Raw genomic sequence first — 21865 nt, 5'->3', positions numbered from 1 at the left:
TCTTTATGTGGTTTTGGGGTTAGGATGATGCTGGCTTCATAAGAAGTGTTTGGGAGTCTTCCATCATTACAGATTTTTTGGAATAGTCTGTGAAAGATAGGAGTTAGCTCCTCCTTAAATGCTTTGTAGAATTTTCCTGTGAAACCAGCTGGTCCACGGATTTTGTGTGTTGGGAGTTTTTTGATTACTGCTTCGATTTCATCTGCCGCTATTGGTCTGTTCAGGCTTTCTGCTTCTTCTTCACTGAGTTTTGGAAGATCATATTTTTCTAGAAATTTGTCCATTTCACCTAGGTTTTCAAATTTCTTAGCATACAGTTCTTCATTGTAATTTCTTACAATCCTTTGTATCTCTGTGGTATCAGTTGTAATCTCTCCCCAAACTGAGAAAACCTTTAAAAGGAGTCATTGCTTAATAAGCAGGCACTAAAGGGCTTATAATTCTACTTTATTGAACTGAACATTAAAATATATATTACAATTTGATTCTAGCTAACTGCATTTTGATATTCAAGTAGTATTAGGGAAGGCATTTTTTTCTGAAATATTAACATGGGCTGGCAAATAGTTTCATGCACTCTAATAGTGTGGTTTTTCGGTTTCATCTAGTTATATAATGATGGATAGTTCTTAAAGTTAATCCTTATAGAACTTCCCTAAGCTCTTCCCTAATCTAATCAAACTTATACCTTGCAATGAGCTAATTTTAGTACCAAACTTAATTTATAACATACTTTTAAAAAATTTCATTTGAATGAAAAAGGAATGTTTGTAACTTGTCAAAGACCATGCAAAAAAATGAATATTACTGTAGAAATTACACATACCACATCTTTACATGTTAAATCTTCTCTAAGAGGTGGCAGATAATTAAAACTTTTTTTTACAAAATTTCTATTCCAGCTTAAAAATGCAAGTATATATATTTTTTCAAGATATGTAGTTATAGCCTTGGAAAATGTTAATTTAAAATTTTAATATGGTTGACCCATACCTCATACTAATTCACAGGTGCTCACGAGACTAAATATTTAGTAAATTTTCTAATTATTTTATTAGTTATTATTTTTTATTGATTGAATTTAGAGAGAGAAGGGAGAGATAGGAGAAGGGAGAGAGAGAGAAACATGGACTTGTTGTTCCACTTATTCATGTGTTCATTGGTTGACTCATTGTGTCCTGATCCAGGATCAAGCAGGCAACGCTGGTGTATCAGGATGGCGCTCTAACCAACTGAGCTACTTGGTCAGGGCTCTAAGTATTTATATCATAAAGATTCTATATCTTTACCAAATCTTCTGTTCCTGCTTGTATTTATGAAGCAGCTCCATGGTCTCAGCTGAGGGACGTGTGAAAGGGAAACTCCAGGTCACCATCACACAACACAGACCTCCTGCCACTTAGAATCTCAAAACGTCAGGACAGTTCGAATGCTGAAATGTAAAATGATCATTTTACATGATTTGTCCCATACATTCCAAACAAGAACAGTTTAAGCAATTATCCATCCTATCTGTTAGAGGAAACTTTAGGTAAAATTCTGTGGTTGGAAACGCTTCTGGCTCTGAGGGCCACACCAATTAATTTTCTTTCTCCCAAGTCTCTGATAAGGGTATCTGAGATGATTCTTGAAGCCTCAGCACAACTGTACCAGGTGGACAAAGGGAAAGGGGATTTCCTGGCTGAAGAGAAAACATGAATAAGGCTGGGAAGGGGTGAACAAGAAAGGCAACCCATTGTGCTTAGACTTCTGCCTAGGAGATTGTGGAAGTAGGTGAGACCTACTCCCTGACTCCATCCCCACAGCCTGGCACTGAGGCTGCACTCCAGTGGGTGCTAAGTTCTCAGCTGTGGATGACTGGCTATGTTAACAAATGAATAGTAAAGGCTTTCAAAACTATGTGAAGGCATTGATGTTTTGGGCAACTTAAGTTTTAGCAGCTTACTAAAGGCCTAAGCAGTATGGCAAAACACAGAAGGCAGGAGACCTTTTTATATTAATATGTCCAGGGGAGAGGTGATTGGATTGAACTAGGTAATGCTCTGGGCAATAGAGGAGGCAAGGGAAGAGACCCTGGGGTTTGCATCTTTGGGGCTCAGCATCAGTTTCCATGTAGTGGGCAAGAGTGAAGAAATCAAATATGATGCTCTGTCTGTAAAAATAGAAATGTAACATTATTTGCTAAGATAACAGGTGCTGGTGGAAGAATTATTTAGGGTCAAGTTAATGCAAGTACAGGACTCAAATGAAGCTCTGCAGGAAGCAGTTGAAAATGAAGCGCTTAGGTTTTCAAGTATAAAGGTCACTTTTGGATACTGGAAGTAAAATTTCTGAGAGCAGACTTTGTGTCTTTGGGCATTAGTTAGTAACTATTGTCAAACTGGCCATATTAAGCAATTTGTTTTGCTTAACTAGTGAAAGTTGTTTTGATAGTCTAACCCATTGTTTTCTTGCTTCCAAAGAGTTTGAATGTATGTTCATAATACAATGACCTGGTAGTCTGGACCAGATGTAGAGAGATGAGATAATGTTGAAAAAGCCCTCAGGGGAAAACTTACTGAGAATTTGGATCTCAGGTCAACAGCTCCTCTTGCTAAGGAAACCCAAATCTTTGGCACATAGCACGTGTTCAATAAATATTTACAGACCCCAGTGAGTAAAATTTCATGTCATCTTTGTAGAAGGCTCTCTGATTGCTCTTCCCAACATCATAGTTGACGTTTGTGTGAATTTTCCATATTCTACATCTACCTTCACCCCACCCTCAGAAGCAATAAAAGTAGTGACAAGAACACCGGTGTTTGCTGGGCTTGGTCAGAGGATTGTGGGGAATGGTGAGAAGAGCACAGGCTTTGCATTGATTTTGCCTCCTGGTGCTGCCTCTACAAGGCCTAGTAAGTTACTGATTTGTTTTTCACAGTCTCAGTTTGTTCAACTGCAAATGGTAGAAATAACGTGACCTTTAAAGACTGAAAGAAAGCACATTTAAAAAGCACTTGGCAACTGTAAAGAAAATTTTGTGGCATTACTTGAAGAAGTTAGCATCTATATGATGAAATAAAAGGAGCTGTAATAAAATCAATCCAGTGTAGAAAACCAAGGCCCAGAGGATTTTTAAAAATTAGTTAATATAGAACAATGATATACTAAGTCTTAAAAAAGTAATCAGCTATACTAATCTTGCAAGGGTAAAAAAATCAGAAGCAGAAGGATAATGGGGACCATCTGTAATAGTATCAACAATACAAAAATCAGAAATAAAATACAAGAGAAATGGGTACATTTATGAGTATCAAAATTTAGAAGTAGCCTGTGTAACAAAGACAAGATCATCATAAAAAGCCAAGTACCTTTGCCCTGAATAGAGCAGTTCAAACCCTTCCTGGATTTTTTTGAAAGGTAAACCATGGGTTATCAACGGGTCCAGGTCAAATTTCCTTGCCAGGAAGTCAGTCACTATTTTTGGAACATCATCTCTGCTTTTCCAACCTGTAAATAAGCACACATTTTCTCTTTAGTCTTTATTAAATAATATTTATATGTTATTATATTTGTATCTTCTCTTTTGCATTTTTACCTTTTTCCTATGTTGAACTCTTTTCAACATCATATAAATAGGCTATTCTTCCATCCTAAGAATCTATTCTCAATCACACACCAATAACCTGTTCTCCCAAAGGCAAAAAAAAAAAAAGCCACAAAAATCCTTTCAAGACCCCATATCTCCTTCTAGCTGCCCCAAATTTCTGTTGCTTTTTTACAAGTAACTTCTTTATTTTAGAGGAGAAAAATGATCTCTGGTTCATTGCTTCCAGTTCCACTGCCCACCCTGCCATTCCCACGTGCGCCCCCTGGGCATCTGCAGCTGCAGCTCTCCTCAAGGTCAACGTGACAGGGATGAGGCCCAGTGGGAGGCTGGAGCTTTTCTCTTCCCACATCATTATCTGGGGAACACAATGAGAGGCTACGTGGTACATAGGTGGTTCTTTAGGGCTGGCTCCTTAGAGGGAAAAAGACTTGAACGGACAAACAAACAATCAGACATATAAGCTGAGACACCTCACTTTGACTATTTGTGTGATGTGGGGAGAGTACAAATTATCAGGATATTAAAAATAAAATGCAGTTATTCAGCGAATATCTATTGGATGTACAGGCACCAGGCTGGGAATATAGCAAAGTAAAACATACCAGGCCCCTGCCATCAGGAAGCATGGGGCCCCTCTCACTTTACTGCAGAGACTGACATGAACGACCCAATGCAGAGAACTTTGTCCAGGACGGCACAAGGAGAAAAATAGAGTAAGGGCCATGGGCACTGCTTGAGAGACAGAACAGGTGGGGAGCAGGGAGGGAATGCTAGTCTAGGAAGCTGAAGGAAGGCCAGCTTGATTGGGTGACATTTGGACAAAAACATAAAGGAAATGAGCTAGGCAGGAATCTTGGGAGAGCACATTTCCGGAAGAGAGCAGAATAATTTAAAAAACATTGAGGTGGAGACTTGGCAAGTGAGAAGGGCACGGAGGCCATTGTGGCTGGAGCAGAGTGAGAACAAAGAGGAGGAGCAAGCAGCTGGGGTCAGGGGCCCAGATCATATGAGACTCTGGCCATTGCATGTTTGGGGATTTTCTTCTGAACAGGAAAAGAAGCCATTAGAGCAGCGATTTTCAAACTTTTTCCTATCACGGCACACATAAGCTAATTACTAAAATTCTGCAGCACACCAAAAAAATGCTGATCTAAAAAAATATAGATGTAATTTTGACAGATTAACAAGGAAAAATAATAATAGTAATTATCTACCCTTTTGCTCTAAAGTGACTTTTAAAAAAATCAGGTGCCTATACTTGTATATAAGATTTCTGGTACCAAAAAAATAACCCAACCAGACGCAACCTTATTATGCCACTAGAGGCACTAAAAGAAGTCAGTGCCTCTGACTATGTAGTCAGGTATTGCATATTTTATTTTATTTTATTATTTTTAAAGATTTTATTTATTTATCTTTAGAGAGGAAAGGAAGGAGAGAAGGAGAGAAGTATCAATGTATGGTTGCCTCTCATGAGTCCCCTGCTGGGACCTGGCTTGCAACCCAGGCATGTGCCCTGACTGGGAATCAAACTGTGATCGTGTGATTCGCAGGCCTGAGCTCAATCCACTGAGCTACACCAGCCAGGGCAGGTACTGCATATTTTAAAAATTGTTGCAGCACACCAGTGTGCCACACACACTGGTTGAAAATCATTACATTAGAGAATTTTGAGAGAGGTGGGACGTAATCTGACTTCTGAAACAGTCATACTCTAGTTGCTCTGTGGGGAATGTTCTGTGTAGGGGACAAGGGCAAGTGCAGGGAGACCATTTAAGAAGTTACTATGACAAAGGCACGAACAGACCAAAACATTGTGGCTCAAACAGAAGAACAGCTCAAAGCCTCAGAGCCAACATTTCTAAGTGACCAAGAGATAGCCAACCTATCAGATGCACAGTTCAAAATATTGGTGATATCACTAAATTGGTTGATTTTAGTCTCAAATTAGATGAAAAAATGAAGGCTACACTAAGTGAAATGAAGCACATTGCACAGGGAACCAATAGTGATGGAAACAAATCTGGGACTAGAGTCAATGGAGTGGGCCAGAAGGAAGAAAGAAATGACCTAACAGAAAAGAATGAAGTAACAAGAATTCAAAAAAAGGAGGAGAGGCTTAGGAACATCCAGAACATCTTTAAACATTTCAACATCTGAATTATAGGGGTAAAAGAGGGGAAGAGGAAGAGCAAAAAGTGGAAAAGTTATTTGAACAAATAATAAAGGAGAACTTCCCCACTCTGGCAAAAGAAATAGACTTCCAGGAAGTTCAGGAAGCTCAGAGTCCCAAAGAAGGTGGACCCAAGGAGGAATACACCAAGGCACATCATCATTACATTAGCTAAGATTAAAATGAAGGAGAGAATTCTAGAAGCAGCAAGAGAGAAGGAGACAGTCACCTACAAAGGAGTTCCCATCAGACTGCCCACGGATTTCTCAAAAGAAACCTTCCAGTAAAGAAGGGGCTGGAAAGAAGTATTCCAAGTCATGAAATCCAAAGACCTACATCCAAGATTGCTTTATCCAGCAAAGCTTTCATTTAGAATGGAAGGACAGATAAAGTACTTCTCAGATAAGGTCAAGTTCAAGGAGTTCATCATCACCAAGCCCTTATTATATGAAATGTTAAAGGGACTTATCTGAGAAAAAGAAAATAAAAAATAGGAATAGTGAAAGGACAGCAAACTCACAGTTATTAACAACCATACCCAAAACAAAAGCAAACTAAGCAGACAGCTAGATCAGGAGCGGAACCATAGAAATGAAGAACACATGGAGGGTTAGCAACAGGGGAGTGGGAGGAGGAGAAGAGGGGAGAAGGCACAGAGAATAAGTAGCATAGACGGTAGATGGAAAATAGACAGGGGGTGGGCAAGAATAATATGGGAAATGTAGAAGCTAAAGAACTTGTGACACATGGACATGAACTAAAGGGGGGATGGTGGAGGAGGGGGTGTTTAGAGTGGAGGGGAATGAAGGGGGAAAATGGGACCACTGTAATGGCATAATCAATAAAATATACTTCAAAATAATAATAAAGGTAAAAAAAGAAGTTACTATGACAAAGAAAGGTGCTGATGGTGGCCTGGACAAGTGATGGTGAGAAATGGTCAGGTCCTGGGTAAACTTTGAAGATAAAGCCAATGGGATTTGCTGAACTATGCACTGCATGAGAGAAATAGTGCAATCCAAGGTTTGGGGCCTGATCAACAGGAATGATGAGGCCGTCATTCACTGAGTTGGGAACACTGTAGGAGCAGTAGGTAGGGGGCTGGGATGGAGGTGGTGGCAACCAGAGAGGTTTGGGGCAGGTTAGGCTTGCACGTCTATCAACTATGCAAGTGGATATGTCAGGTGGGAAATGGAGTACATGAGTCTGTAGCTCAGGTGGAGGTCTAGGCAGGAGACATAAACTTAAAGCCATGAGACCAGATGAGATTACCTTGGAAATACATGTAAGGAAAAGTTCTGAGGACTGAGCCCTAGGACACACAAAAGTTGTATATCTGAATATGTGGAGGCTCTAGCAGGTATTCTTGGAAGGAGTGACAATTGAGGAGGAGAAGAAATAGAACAAGAGCAACAAAGAAGAACATGCTATCTAGAAACCAAGTGAACAGAGTGAGAACAAGAGAGCCACCGGCTGTAGCAAATTCTGCTGAGAGCTTGTATCACACCAGGACTGGGAACTGACTGCCGTGTCAGTCATTCTGGTGTTTTTCTCAATTTTTCCTATAAAGTGCAACAATCCCTTTTTGTTTGTTTATTTTGAATATGAGTCCAGAATCTTTTTGCTGATGTTATGGTTGATTGAATAAATTCTATTTTTCATACATGTTCTTGCCTATGTTAAGAAAATGGATTTAATCCACATTTCCTATCCCCTAATATCATTCCCATAGAGAGATTGCTGGTGCTTCTCATTCAGGCCTTTGAGAAACTTGAGTTACAAGTGCTACTATTAAAAATGTGCCCACCAATATTACCCCTACCTCAGGGTGAGGAGGGATGGGCAATTATCTTTTGTTATTATTGTGGTCACAGTCTTATGTTAGATCACTTCATACTAATCCTTGGAGCAAAGAACTTTAAGGGACCTATGATGAGATAATAGGCTTCTCTCACTTGTGAAAGCAACAGCTAAAGCAACCCTCCTGGGCCAGAGGCCCTGCCATGCTTACCTCCAAAAAGGCACCCTTTCCATGTGCGTCCAGTAAAGAGCAGCATAGGGTCATAGGTGAGCATCTTGGCTGATGGAGGAGCACCTACCACCACGCTGGTCCCATAGTTTTCATGGCAGGATGCAAGGGCGTCAACCTAAGTTTAAAATGAAGGAGGCAATTTGTTTCTTCTGTCTCATAATATCTCATGGGCTCATAAGTGCCTATATACTCTCACAGTTCTAGTAGTTAGTTCCAGTTTCCAAGTCATGAGGCTAAATTAGGCCCACACACCTTTTGTTTTCTGCTTGTGTCATAAAATTCTCAAGACAACTCTAGTCTTAATTTAGTCTTTCATACATCTGTGCTTTAAGACAGACAGCAGCAATTCTTGTGGTCAGTGTTCATGGCATTTTCAGTGCATTATGGGTTAAAGCATAGGGGAAATTCCTGTGATGTTTTCAGATCAATATCACCATTTTAGATAAGCCTTGGAAAGTCATCTGATCTAAACTAAATTGAATTAACTATACTGATTCAATTTTTTAAGTTTACTGTGAAAATTAAATAAAATACTAAAATGTGAGTTAAAGAAGTCTTAGGGTTTTTTTTTTAGATAAACCCCACATTTTCTTGTCATTTGCCTGTCTGGTTTTTCATTCATGATTTTTGAATAGTTGCTAGATTGTCACCATGGGTGATGACATTTATCAGACATTGATGCTCATCAATATATTACCTGGAAATCAATAGGCCCTAATAATATATCCAGTATTGCATGTTAGTTCTGCAAATGTACAACCTGGAATGCTATTTGTTGGTATGGAGTGATTCTCGGTCTCAGTAGGAAAAGAGTATGACAACAATGGTAAATCAAAGACCAATTATTTGTAAATTACCAATGGTACTAAAGTGAATCAAATCCCCTACTCTGTCACGAGCAGGATTGGTTTTGTCTCACATTTCCAAGTCTCCTTTCCCTCCCCAGGCCGGGGCTTCCTTACCCAGAAACTCTGCATCTGTTTCTACACGGAGGCTGGTGCTGCTGTTTGAGAAGTTGAAGGCTCCTACCCCAAGGGAATCCAGACAAAACGAAACTCCAGTGTGAGGAGTGAGAAGTGGGCTGCATCACAGATTTGGGGGAAGAGACTGCCAGTTTGGAATAGTCTCTTTCCCCCTGGATGTCCTTATTTCTCTTTGGGAAGTCACTTTGTGCTGTTTGGCTTGCTAAAGTGTAACAGGTGGGGTCGCCTTTGCCAATACATCCCCATACATGCACGAGAAACTGAACACAAAAAAAATTGTTTAGATTTTGAAACTTTGGTCACTCAGACCTGCTCATAAGCTTTTGATTTTTTTCAGCCAAATTGCTTCATGATTAACAGTTTTCATCTAAGAGCTATTTCCATAGTTATTTGTTAATAAAGCTTTGGAAAATGAGTTTTACCTGGTGTGATTAAATAGCTTGTATATTGTGTGGCTCCCCTAATCTTGCTTCTTACCATCGTATCAAGACGCCCAATAACTTCAAAACTGTAGCTCACATTGTTGTCTGTCATTTCTGACAGCACCTCACTGATGGGCTTGGTAAAGTCCTTGGGGCTGATGCACTCCGTGGCCCCTACAGCCATGGCCTTCTCAAATTTGCCTTTGTTGAGGTCAATTCCAATGATCCTGGAAGCACCAGCTGACTTACAGCCCATGACAACTGAAAGGCCAACTCCTCCCAGGCCAAAGACAGCACATGTGGAACCTGGGGCCACCTGTGGAGAGAAAAGTTTTGCAAATGCTAGTGGTAGGATAAAAAATTTATATATATAAAGTATCTTCAATATTAGGAACACAAAATTCAAAGGATGTTAAGATTGGATCACTTATTCTGATGATAATGCCATGAAGAGGACTACAAATAGAATGTCTGAGAACAGAAAAGGAACAAACATAGTATTGCTAGGTACATGAAAATTTTTTATAAAAGGACCCATCATATAAAAGGCCTTTGTAAAGGCAGTTTTTGCACCCTTCTAACCTTATCTAATCTCATCTAACCTGACAGCAGGATTAAGTGAGCTTTTATTTCTTCTCCACAAAGCTAGGCTAAATCTGATTGAGATTCAGGCCTGACTAGCATTTTCTTGATAAACATAACTCTGAGTCATTTTTTAAAGATTTTATTTATTTATTTATCTTTAGAGGGGAAGGAGAGAGGGAGAGAAACATCAATGTATGGTTGCCTTTCGTGCATCCCCTGCTGGGAGTTGGCCTGCAGGGAACTGGCCTGCAACCCAGGCATGTGCCCTGACTGGGAATCGAACTGCGATCCTCTGGTTCGCAGGCCTGTGCTCAATCCACTGAGCTACACCAGCCAGGGCCCAGAGTCATTTTTTAATAAACTGGTTTTTCATTAAGATCCACCATCCATGTTTTAATTAGATGATCCATATGTAGCTCCAGGAAGGAAATGTACTTAAATCATTTTTATATTTTTACCCCGTACTATGCGATGTTACAGGAAGGTCTAGCCAAAAGTAATCTTCCTGCTAGAGGAGCCCTAAGCATCAGGTAGTGGGAGAACTGAACACAGGAAAGCGCACAGAATGAGTACCGCACTCATTGTGATACTTTCTTTCTCAATCATTGTGATACTTTCTTTCTTCTTCTGTCCTTTCCCCCTCTCCCTTCCTCCTTTCCCTCCCTCCTTCCTTCCTTCCTTCCTTCCTTCTCCACCCCATCTTCCTCTCCCTCATTCTTCCCTCTTCGTTTTTTTTAGAACTCCTGGTTATTTGGCATTATCTTCTCTTGCAGAAATTACCTGAAGAAGTAACTGTGTGTGTATATGTATGCATGTATTTTGAAATGTTTGCACCTATAAGCACAGATTTATAGAGAACTACAGGAGTGTTTTACTCACTCTCCATGAGTCTTAATTTCAGCGGCAGCATCCTAATCCTTCCATTTTATTCCTGAATTTGGACCTTTGAAATCAGTGCAGTCATTCTCTCAAGTATCATTCAGTCATTTATTCATCCACTCAACAAGCTTTATTGATGGATTTCTTGATGGTCAACATTTTACAATTTTACACCAGAAACTAAACAAGACCCCCAGTTTTTTCCAGTTTATCTAGTAGCTTAATTGTCTAGATTTGAGACGGAATCTTTTGTTGGTTGAATTTTAGGTTCTAGTTTTAGGTACAGAAGTTTATTATTCTAGATTTGTTTGCTGGAAACTTCCTTATTAAAGGAAGTTTAATAAGCCTTCCTTATTAAATCTCTAGTAAGCCTTAGACTCTTGTAGCCCTGGAGCACAATATTTCTGGTCACTAAGGAATTGTAGCACTAAACACTTCTCCCTAGGTCCTTGATTCTTGACTTCCTTGTCACCTGCCTCTGAACCTTTAAGGGGATCATGGCCCCAGTGTCTGGTAAATTTAGATTGTTCCCTCTACCTGCCCCCCCAAAAAACCCCAACAGCAACAACAAACCAACAACTTCTCTTCCTTTTCCAATTTTCCTGTTCTAAAGAATGGGAGCTGAAGATTAACATCTATAGTAAATTATCACATGAGTACTATGGAAGAAAACAATAGTTTAATATAAAAGTGTTACATATAGGTTATTTAAAAATATTCTGAAATTTAAAGTATAGAAAGTTTCTGCCTTTTGGTATTGTTTTTCTTCCCTGTTCTGATCCCCTTAGTATTCTTTAATAATGATCTGTGTGTCACCATTCCAGAGGTCTTCAGGATTGGTCCTGATGGGCTCCTGGGAGATAGCTTTGGACTCTTCAGAACATCCTGCCTGATGCGAGTGTCTTTGTGTACCTGTGACCTGTGTTGTGCCAGACAGTTTATGTGAACACTGTGGTTTATGGTGAATGAAAGCCTGGGACTTTGAGCCATCAGCTTGACCCCTGGTGGTGCCTGGGTCTGAGTGCTGAGGTCGGTCATGGGAGTGCTGCATGCCTGCATCCCCCCAAAGAAACCCTGACACCAACACTTGAGTCAACTTCCTTGGTTGGCAAGTGTGTGTTGTCACACATTGTTGCTGGGAGAGTTAAGCTCCATACCTGGAACACTGCTGGGAGAAGACACCCTCATTTTAAAGTTACATAAGTTTGACCTATTTCCAAATAGGCAAAGGCAATTAAAGGTGTATTGACTTGCCTTTAATTGACTTGCCTTAAGATATAGCTTCTAAGAAAAAAATACACCTAAGAGTAAAGAATGTATTGGTTAATAGCATATTACTCAAGTAATAATGTGGTACTAATATATCAAATAGTATTAAAAAGTTATAAGTACTAATGTAAAACTATATCAATGTCTCTTCTTTCAGCCTATCTTGGTAGGAAATTCTTTAGAATATTTTTAACAAAAATTGTTAAGTAGAACTTCAGGAGACTCTTGGGAAGAAATGTTCCATCTCCAAGATTTTCCAAAGAAATGTAGAAGAGGGAACTAAAATATTCCACTGATATGTGCATGCATGTCAATGTTATACAATCACAGATCTCCGACCTGTCTTGAATCCATGTCTAGGAAAAACTACCTCCCTAGAGTTTACCATCTAATAAGTAAAACTAAAGATGTAATGAGACTTTGATACTTGGGATATACCCTATTCATGAACGACGTTCTCTTGAATGATGGGAAGAAGTGTCTGCTTAGATAGAATAGACAGAAAAATAAGAACTTCTTTGAGCAAACAGGTGACTGTAAACTGAGACTGATGTTAAGGAACCAACCACAGGAGGCCTCACTAGAAGAGTGTCCAGACAATCAGAATGGCGTATGTAGATGCCTTCATGCAGAAGCAGCTCAGCAGGCTTGCAGATGTTGAAACAAGGAAATGTGGTGTGAGATGAGATTGTTCCAAGTATAAAAACTACTGAAGGATTTTGGGGCAAAACTAATGTGGTCCAGTTTATGTTTTACAAAATTACATTGGCTTATAAATGGAAAATTATTGGAGACGGTCAAGAAGAGTAATGAGGACAGGAGAAGGGAGGCCAAGGCAAGTATCTAGTCAAGATAGAATGATGATAATACATTGAAGAAAATGGAGAGATTTAAAATATACCTTGTATGTAAAGTTAATAGGACTTGCTCTTGGATTTCATCTAAGGTAGTGGAAAGGAAAGACAAATAATGAAGGAAATTGAAATGGACAATATATTTTTGAGGGGCAGGAAATAAGAAAGTTAACAATTCAGTTTTATGACTTCCGCCAAGATGGAGGCATAGGTGGAAACACTGTGCCTCCTCCCACAGCCAAGTTTGAATACAACAAAGGTTTGGAGAACTAGGACACACCCAAAGACCAGAAAACAGAATTATACAGAAGTCCGACAACTATGAACCGTTCAACGGGACGGTAAGAGAGGCGGAGCCAGCAGCGGAGCTGGGTCTAGCAGGACAGATCCCCTGACCTAGGCGCGCAGGCAGCCGGGAACCAGTCGGGGTGTGGGGCAGACTGATCGCAGTCACACATTCGCTCACAGTGAGACGGACCACGCAGGCCCCAGGGGGCGAACCCAGTGGTGGAGGGCTGACGGCGGTGGCACACTCGCGTGCAGTGGAATGAAATGCATGGGCCTGGTGATGGTGGTGGCTGCGGTGCCGGTGGGGGCCGCGGCGGCAGGCAGCAGAGGGAAGCCATTGTTCCTCTTTGACCCCGCCCCCACATACAACGTCACAACCCAGTGACTTAGTTGCCCTGCCCTAGTGAACACCTTACGGCTCCGATCCTGCTACAGAACAGGCACAAACAGCCCAAAAGATGGCACAAGAAGAACTTAAAGTCCCAGAGCCAATAACTCTAAGTGACCGAGAAATTGCCAGCCTCTCAGAAGCACAATTCAAGACACTGGTGATCAGGATGCTCACAAAACTGGTAGGTTATAGTCACAAATGAGAGGAACATATGAAGGCTAAACTAATTGAAATGAAGGGAGATGCCCAGGAAACCAATAGCGATGGAAAGGAAACTGGGACTCAAATCAATGGAATGGACCAGAAGGAAGAACGAAACATCCCACCAGGAAGGAATGAAGAAATGAGAATTCAAAACAATGAGGAGAGACTTAGAAACCTCCAGGACATCTTTAAACGTTCCAACATCCAGATTATAGGGGTACCAGAAGGGGGAAAGAAACAGCCACGAGTGGAAAACTTATTTGAACAAATAATAAAGGAGAACTTCCCCAGTCTGGCAAAGGAAATAGACTTCGAGGAAATCCAGGAAGCTCAGAGAGTGCCAAAGAAGTTGGACCCAAGAAGGAACACACCAAGGCACATCAGAATTACATTAGCCAAGACTAAAATGAAGGAGAGAATCCTAGAAGCAGCTAGGGATAAGGGGACAGTCACCTACAAAAGAGTACCCATCAGATTGTCAGCGGATTTCTCAAAAGAGACCTTACAGGCAAGAAGGGGCTGGAAAGAAGTATTCCAAGTCATGAAATCCAAAGACCTACAGCCAAGATTGCTTTATCCAGCAAAACTTTCATTTAGAATGGAAGGACAGATAAAGTGCTTCTCAGATAAGGTCAAGTTCAAGGAGTTCATCGTCACCAAGCCCTTATTATATGAAATGCTAAAGGGACTTATATAAGAAAAAGAAGATGAAAAATAGGAACAATGAAAGGAAAGCAAACACACAGGTATTAACAACCACACCTAAAACAAAAGCAAACCAAGAGGACAGCTAGATCAGGAGTGGAACCATAGAAATGATGAACACATGGAGGGTTAGAAACAGGGGGGTGGGAGGGGGAGAAGGGGGGAGAAGGGACAGAAAATAGCATAGATGGTAGGTAGAAAATAGATAGGGGGGAGGGGGAGAATAGTAGGGGAAATATAGAATCTAAAGAACTTAAGACACGTGGTTATAAACTAAGGGGGGGGAGAATGGTTGAGGAGGGAGTGTGCACGTGGAGGGGAATGAAGGGGGGAATAGAACAACTGTAATGGTATAATCAATAAAATATATTAAAAAAATAAAATAGAATAAAAATAAAAATTAAAAAACAAAGAATTCAGTTTTATACCTATTCAGTTTGAAATACTTGTGAGACATCCACATGGAGGTGTCAGATAGGGATTTGGATAAAAGAATTTGGAGAGGGTTTGAGTTATCTGGAGTCAATTAACATACATAGTTTTTCTAAAGACTTTGGAGTTGATGAGAACAAGTAAAGAAGTTGCCTGGATTGCTTGAGGCAATGGCTGTCCTATTATAAATTACACATTATTCTGCTTTCTTCTTGGGCTTATTGAGTAACATAAATTGAGTCAAATACACATTCTTAAAAACTCATTTGTATGCAAAAAAGGTAATAAACTGAAATTTTATTTTGCTGAATTGTTCTAAAAGACAAAAAAAATACTTCATTTATATGTTCATATTATATACCAGCTACTATGAATGGAATTGTGTTCCTTGCAAATTCATATGTTGAAGTCCTAACCCCAGTACCTCAGAATGTAATCTTATTTGGAGACAGGGTCTTTGCAGAATTAACCAAGTTAAAATGAGTTCATTAGGGTGGGCCATAATACATTATGACTTCTGTCCTCCTAAAAAGGGGAAATTTAGGCACAAAAACGGGCAGAGCTGAAAAATGATGCGGAGAGCTGCCTGGAACACATCCTTCACTCACAGCCCTCAAAAACACCAGTCCTGCCAGAGCCTTGATTCCAGTCTCCAGAATGCGAGACAGGACAGAATGCGAGACAGGACAATTCATTTCTGTTTAAGCTACTCGGTCTGCGGTACTTCACTATGAGAGCCCTCGCAAACCAACAAAGCAGCATTGATACTTATTTTGTGTAAGAAAAAAGATGAGTTTCAGAACTAAAACTTAAAATTTGGAAATAAGCCTGAAGGAAGTGTAGAGGAAACAAAATTAAATATAAAAACCTTATTTTCACTTATTTAGAAGTAAAATGTCTAATTTGAATTTTTAATTTTATCTTCAGTTGGTTTGACATTGTGTAGAAACAGCCTGAATATTAAAGTGTTTTCACAAATCTTTAGGATTCCAAAAAATCATTTAAAAAAAGGAAGAAACTAGCCCATGCACCTTATTACCTTGCCGGTTTTAATAGCAGCTCCATATCCCGTGGAAAACCCACATCCAATTAAACAGACTTTCTCAAGAGGAGCCGCGTCATCAATCTTAGCGACAGCAAATTCATCCACCACTGTGTACTCAGTAAATGTACTGGTGCTAGCGAAGTTGTACACTGTTTTGCCCTTGCATGTAAATCTGCTAGTGCCATCATCCAGTACTCCACGACCAGTAAAGCTATTTGATACATCAAATACACATGTCATTAATTCAATTCAAAAATTAGCACAGAAACAATTTAAATGGCATTAGAATAAAAATGACCAAAACCTACTCAGCCTTAATGCAAAGGTTTCCATCTGGGTTGCAGCAAGTATTGCATTCTCTACACTGAGGCAGAAAGAGGGGGATGACTTTGTCACCTAGAGGGAAACCATCATGATATAAGATGTTGGTCTTTAACATTAAAATATGAAATAAACAAATGCAAATTAGTCCATGCAATATGCAAGTATTTTAAAGTTTGTAAGCATCATAAGGTTTGCTTGCTAAAGGCTGACACTGCCAAATTAAACTTCACTCTGTATCATACATTCGTTCTTCTTGTATCCTTTTATTTTCCTAAACTGTGTTAAGGTTCTGTCTAAAAATCCCTAGTTGTGCTGTTTCCTTTGATGGCATAAACAGAGCCTCCTTATCTCAGACTTCTGACTTGACATGCACACACCTGGTTTCACTGTAGTCACTCCATCTCCAATGCTCTCCACAACCCCAGCAGCTTCATGTCCCACGATCACAGGAAACTTAGACACTATAACTCCTTTAATCACGTGGTCATCTGTGCGACAGATTCCTGTGGCCAAAATCTGTGCTCAAAAACAAGAACATTGCATTAACCAGCACACTGGTCACTTCACAGTTGGGAGGTTATTTAACTCGCTCTTGAAAAAATTATAATTGTTTATTCATTGTGATTGCCTAATATATAATAGTGTTGACTCAAGACCCTGAGCCTAATACCAACCATCATTCATGATCTCTCTCATCAAGGGATTTACAACGTTGCTGCCTCTGACCCTACTTTGAATCTCAGGGCCTGTCTATAATAAATCAGTGCTCTCGTGAGGGGTGCAGATGTTACTATGTGGCCAGCACGTTAATAGATTTTTTATAGCCAGGTCCTGCTAAAATTCTCTTAATGGAAGGTAGAGAGAATAGCGTGCACAAACATAAGTGCAGAGCAACATCTTACTGTTACTGTAGTGCACAGGTAACAGGAGATAGAAAAGAAGGACTGGCAGCAACACCTACTCAACAAGCTGGTAACCAAAGCAGTGGTTGGGCTGTGTCCAAAGGATTTGGAGAAGCACTCCAGGAAGCTGTCATTTCTCCAGGCACAGAGGAGTTTCTCGTTCTTTGGGAAAAGTAATCTCAAGACTATCTGACTTCCAGTCATTAGTCACCACTACTAACCATTTTTTTAAAAATCAGAATCATGTCAATACAAATTTAGCAAATAAAAGTTTTAATAGAGCTGATTAGTACAATTGTTGTTAATGGATAATTGCCAATTTAAACAATAAACAAGAACCAGTAAGAGAATTAATATACAAAATTTGAGAAACCTTCTTATTTAAGAATCCACCCTCACAACAATGATATGCTCAATATAGGTGTGCTAACACGTTAGGCTTATGTAATCTAAGGCTCATTACCTTAATACGAACTTCTTTAGCCTTTGGTGGGGCAACTTCTATTTCCTCAATGGAAAGGGGTTTATTTGGCTCCCATAACACAGCTGCCTTGCATTTAATAACCTAAGAAATTGGTGAGAGTTAAAATGGGTGGTAATTACGTCTTTGCAAATACTGATCCCACAAATAACAAAAATATGGACAAAAGCTTTGATATAACATTCTAATTTGACCAGGATGATTCTCACTGAAGACTAGAATTGTAATCCTTAGAGATCATCTTGTGTGCACCCATGTTTGATATATGAGAAATGTGGCCCAAATGAACGATCCATGGCCACGTGACACCTGAGGAGCAGGGCTGGACTAGACCCGAGCCACAGCCCTTTGCTTTTTTTTTGCTTGTGGTCACACAATATTTCACTAAATTAGGTTCTTGTACTATGATTTCAAATTAATATAACTGTCATCTTTGTATCACTTATCCACAAGGGCAAATTTATAAAACTGAAGATGCTGCTGATTTTTCTGCAAGAATTTAAGCCAATATTTAAGTGCTATATAATCCCGTAGCAAAGGGAAGAGAATTAAAAATTAGCATGGTAGAGATGAAGGGAACCACGAATGTCATGAAGTGTGATAGACTGGGAGTTCCTAGGTGACTCAGTCACGAACTTTACAGCTCTGTACCCCTATTTTGCTCCTAGCCCAGTTTTTGTATCTTACTGGGTCTTAAATGCTTAAAGCAAAAAAGACAAAAGTAAACATTTTGAGACATACAATGCTTAATCAAATTTATAAAGGAAGCACAAAGGCGCCCATCCTCTGCTACTAGTCCTGCCTTCCCGCACACCACGCTCACACCCAGAGAGTCGTGCAAAGGATGTAAAGAGGAAAATGCAACAAATTAATAAATATATAAGGCAGTATTTTTCTCCTCAGTTATAAAAAGGTTTTTTGTTAATAGAAATAATGAAATATAATTCTAAGTCCATAATAACTTTTTTGTTTAACAAGAACACACAGCGCTGTAGAGGGGGTGGCAAGTGGGCAATTCATTCATATTGACATCTTTTTCTTTGTTGTAGATGATCATATTTTATTTTTTGGTAACTTTATTGAGATATCTTTGACATACAAAAACCTTTGATATACATAAGGACTATACCTTGATGTTGTATGTATCACCACCATCAAGCTAAATAACTTATCTATCATCTCTACATAGTCACTAGAGCGTGTGTATGTGTGTTGTGTTGTGTGTGTGTTGAAAAGATGTAACATCCATCCTTTTCAGAAAATTTCAACTATTCAATGAAATATTGTTAAGTATCATCACCATGTCATACACTGCAACAGCAGAACTAGTTCACCTTGCATAACCAAAGCTTTGTACTCTACTTAGGAGTATCTACAAAGAATAGACTGGTGGATGCCAGAGGGGAATGAGGTTTGGGGATACTAGATGAAAAAGGTGAAGGGATTAAGAAGTATGTATTTGTAGTTAGAAAATAGTCTTGGAGTTGTAAAGTACAGCATAGGGAATATAGTCAGTAATGTTACAGTGACTGTGTGGGGGGCCAGGCAGGGGCTGGAGGGTGTTGAGTGGAGGAAAGCTTGGTGAGTATGTGATTGTTCAGCCACTGTGCTGTACCCATGAAACCAGCCTGGGATAATGTTCAAGTTGGACTGTAACTGCAAAAAAACATTAGAATTTCTGCTATATCAAGTCAAATCTAAGACAATGACTATGGTCATGTCATTTCCTGACAGAGTATTTCACTTTTTAAATTGTTCTATAAAGTGCAGTTTTTGGAGTTTTTCAATATCAGTTTCACTCATAAATTAAAGAACTATTTAAAGTTTAAACAGAGGACTATCTTGACCATTTACCCTATAATTTTATTTTTAAAATCTATCTTAAAAATGCTAACCTCAGAAAAACCTTAATATATATTAGAGCTTAATATAGCACTACTTATCAAAGGAAATATATAACGAGTATGTGTAAACAAACATGTAAGAAATAATAGAAAAATGATTAAATAAATTGTGATAAATCCAGAAATTAGTTATACATTTAAAACATGTTTACAAATTTAAGCAGGAAAAACAGGATAAAAATATTTATAGTGTGAGTACAACTACATAAAATACAGGTGAAAACATGTAAAAAGGGAAGTACAAACAAAAATGATGATAGTTTTTAGGATGTAAGGGTATGGTTGATTTTTTTCCCTCATATTTGCCAATCGTTTCAACTTGCTAGGATGATTGTTGTTATGGGCTGGGTTGTGTTAACCAGTGTTCATATGCTGAAGTCCTGACTCCCAGTCCCTCGGAATGTCTCTGTATTTGGAAACAGTCTTTTAAGAGATAATTAAGTTAAAATGAGGTTATTAAAATGAACCTTAATCCGATATAACCCGTGTCTATATAAGGACAAAGACACGTGTAGAGAGAAGACCATGTGAAAACAGAGAGAAGACGGTCATTTACAAGACAAGGAGAGAGGCCTCAGAAGAAACCAACCTTGCTAACACCTTGATCTCAGACATTAGCTTGCAGACCTGTGAGAAAATAAACTTCTGCAGTTTAAACCATCCAGTTTGTGGTATATTGTTAAAGCAGCCCTAGCAAACATTTACTATAAAAAGGGGGAAAGTAATCCCCAATGTAAAGGGATCCCCTGCTCTCACGAGCTACAGTAAAACACTAGAGCAAAGTGGGATATATATAATGCTTATGCAAACCATACTATTGCATAACTATCTCCATATCAAAATCATTCAAGTTTTATGCTATACCTTAAACTATACACTTAAACTATACACTTATTACAATTAGAAAGTGTTTCCTTGAGCCTGAGTTCTCCAGCATTGGAAATATTCTAACGATGGTTAGATATCTACTTTGTAGAACTTGAGCATCTGTTGGTTGGATGGAGTTACAAATTTTTAAGGTATCTTTCAACCATAAAATTCATTAACTTCTGTGGATGGAGTTGCTAGCTTCTAGAGTGCAACATCAATTCCCCAATTAACCTAGTTTTGCTGGGTTGCTGATCCAAGCTAAAATGTTCTTATTGTATTTCTACACAATTACAGGAACAAAGATTTCTAATTCTGACATCATAGAGTATTTTCACTCATCATGTTACCCAGACTTCAAAGGCATCTTCATTGTTTCACAAACCTTAAGGTAGGCTAAAGACGAAGTTGTTTAAATTAAAACAAACAAAAGCACCTAACACTATAAAAAATTATCTACATTTAAAGCAAGGAGCTTGCAAATGAAGAGAAAAATACCAAAGCTATTTCTAAAGTCATTGTCAACTCTGTTTCTTAAATAAGAAATGAACTTTACTACAATATATTCTTGTTTGCTACAATATATTCTTATTACAATTATTCTTGTAATAATTTTAACTTATTTTTTGATAAAAACAATATCTATCAAGCACAATACTTTGTTGTCTACTTCAAATTCCAGAATTAGCATTTTTCCACAATTAACAGCAGGAAAAGCTTTTCCCAACAGCTGGGAATGAGCCCTGGTCTCCCAATGAACTAGAGGTGAATGCAACGCATGTAAATGAGAGTCTCTCTATGGAAACATTTTGCTTCCCAGAACAAACGCCTAACTATCCTGCAATCAAGTTACTACTAATATCAGTATAAGCCACATTTCTCCATTTTCCATTAATGTCTTACTGAAAAACTTTCCATACACTATTTTCATTGGCATGCTGATATGTTCTCTCTAGTGTCTCCTCCACAGGCACTTAATTTCTCAAGAAATATCCCCAAGTACTCAATTACTTTTATGTGTTCAAAGTTCTAAAAGTCAACCACACAATATTAGAGCAAGATCACAAGGATACAGAAATGTTCTGCTTACTTTTCCAGCAGTGCCCATCCTGTCTTACTCCTGGTTCTGTAGCTCAGTAAACAGATGTTTTTCTCATTGATGTTCAGCTCACTCTGCTGTAAATAACATCACCTGGTACCCTCAGATAAATAGTCCAGCCAAAAAGTCCGCCTTCGATATGACTCACAGCCTCTAGGACTTTCCAGTGGTACATAAGCCCAACCCTTTTCAGAGCAAGTCATGGGAAAAAAACCCAGAAATGTATTATGAAACCAATGGCAGAGACCTAACAAGAACAGAATAGTCAAACCCATTGAAAAGAGCTGAAAGCATTCTTATCTTCCTTATATTTGGGGATATAGAAACAGGTCAGGTTAGTTGAGTTCAACACAATACATGAAAAATGTTTTGTGTGCTTCTTCAGCTGCTCTGCTCAGCACAGCTGGTTATAGGGATGTGCATATATATCTGTATTT

At 39.0% G+C, this 21865-nt stretch overlaps 1 protein-coding gene across 1 annotated transcript; it reads right to left on the bottom strand.

Moving 5' to 3' along the window:
- Positions 1-939: 939 nt before the first annotated feature.
- On the bottom strand, positions 940-21580 carry ADH7 (alcohol dehydrogenase 7 (class IV), mu or sigma polypeptide). The gene is made up of 9 exons (XM_037036252.1): positions 21420-21580; positions 17541-17642; positions 16553-16691; positions 16160-16247; positions 15846-16062; positions 9255-9515; positions 7774-7909; positions 3351-3489; positions 940-1432 (listed from the first exon to the last, which is right to left on the bottom strand). Exons 1-9 carry the CDS (start codon positions 21435-21437, stop codon positions 1408-1410), a joined length of 1125 nt encoding a protein of 374 aa, XP_036892147.1. The 5' UTR covers positions 21438-21580; the 3' UTR covers positions 940-1407.
- Positions 21581-21865: the final 285 nt, after the last annotated feature.

The sequence above is a fragment of the Sturnira hondurensis genome, unplaced genomic scaffold, assembly GCF_014824575.4.
Source record: "Sturnira hondurensis isolate 20B ecotype Veracruz unplaced genomic scaffold, ASM1482457v3 Scaffold0022707, whole genome shotgun sequence".
Taxonomy (NCBI): Eukaryota; Metazoa; Chordata; class Mammalia; order Chiroptera; family Phyllostomidae; genus Sturnira; species Sturnira hondurensis.
The sequence above is the reverse complement of the archived record's forward strand: the minus strand, read 5'-3'. Positions and strand labels throughout refer to the sequence as shown.

Excerpts from the sequence above, each read along its gene's own strand:
- ADH7 (XM_037036252.1), bottom strand. Across the intron at positions 16,692-17,540 it reads CTAAAGAAGTTCGTATTAAG|ATTTTGGCCACAGGAATCTG; the intron begins GTAATGAGCCTT and ends TTTTGAGCACAG. Across the intron at positions 3,490-7,773 it reads GAAAGGGTGCCTTTTTGGAG|GTTGGAAAAGCAGAGATGAT; the intron begins GTAAGCATGGCA and ends GCTTATTTACAG.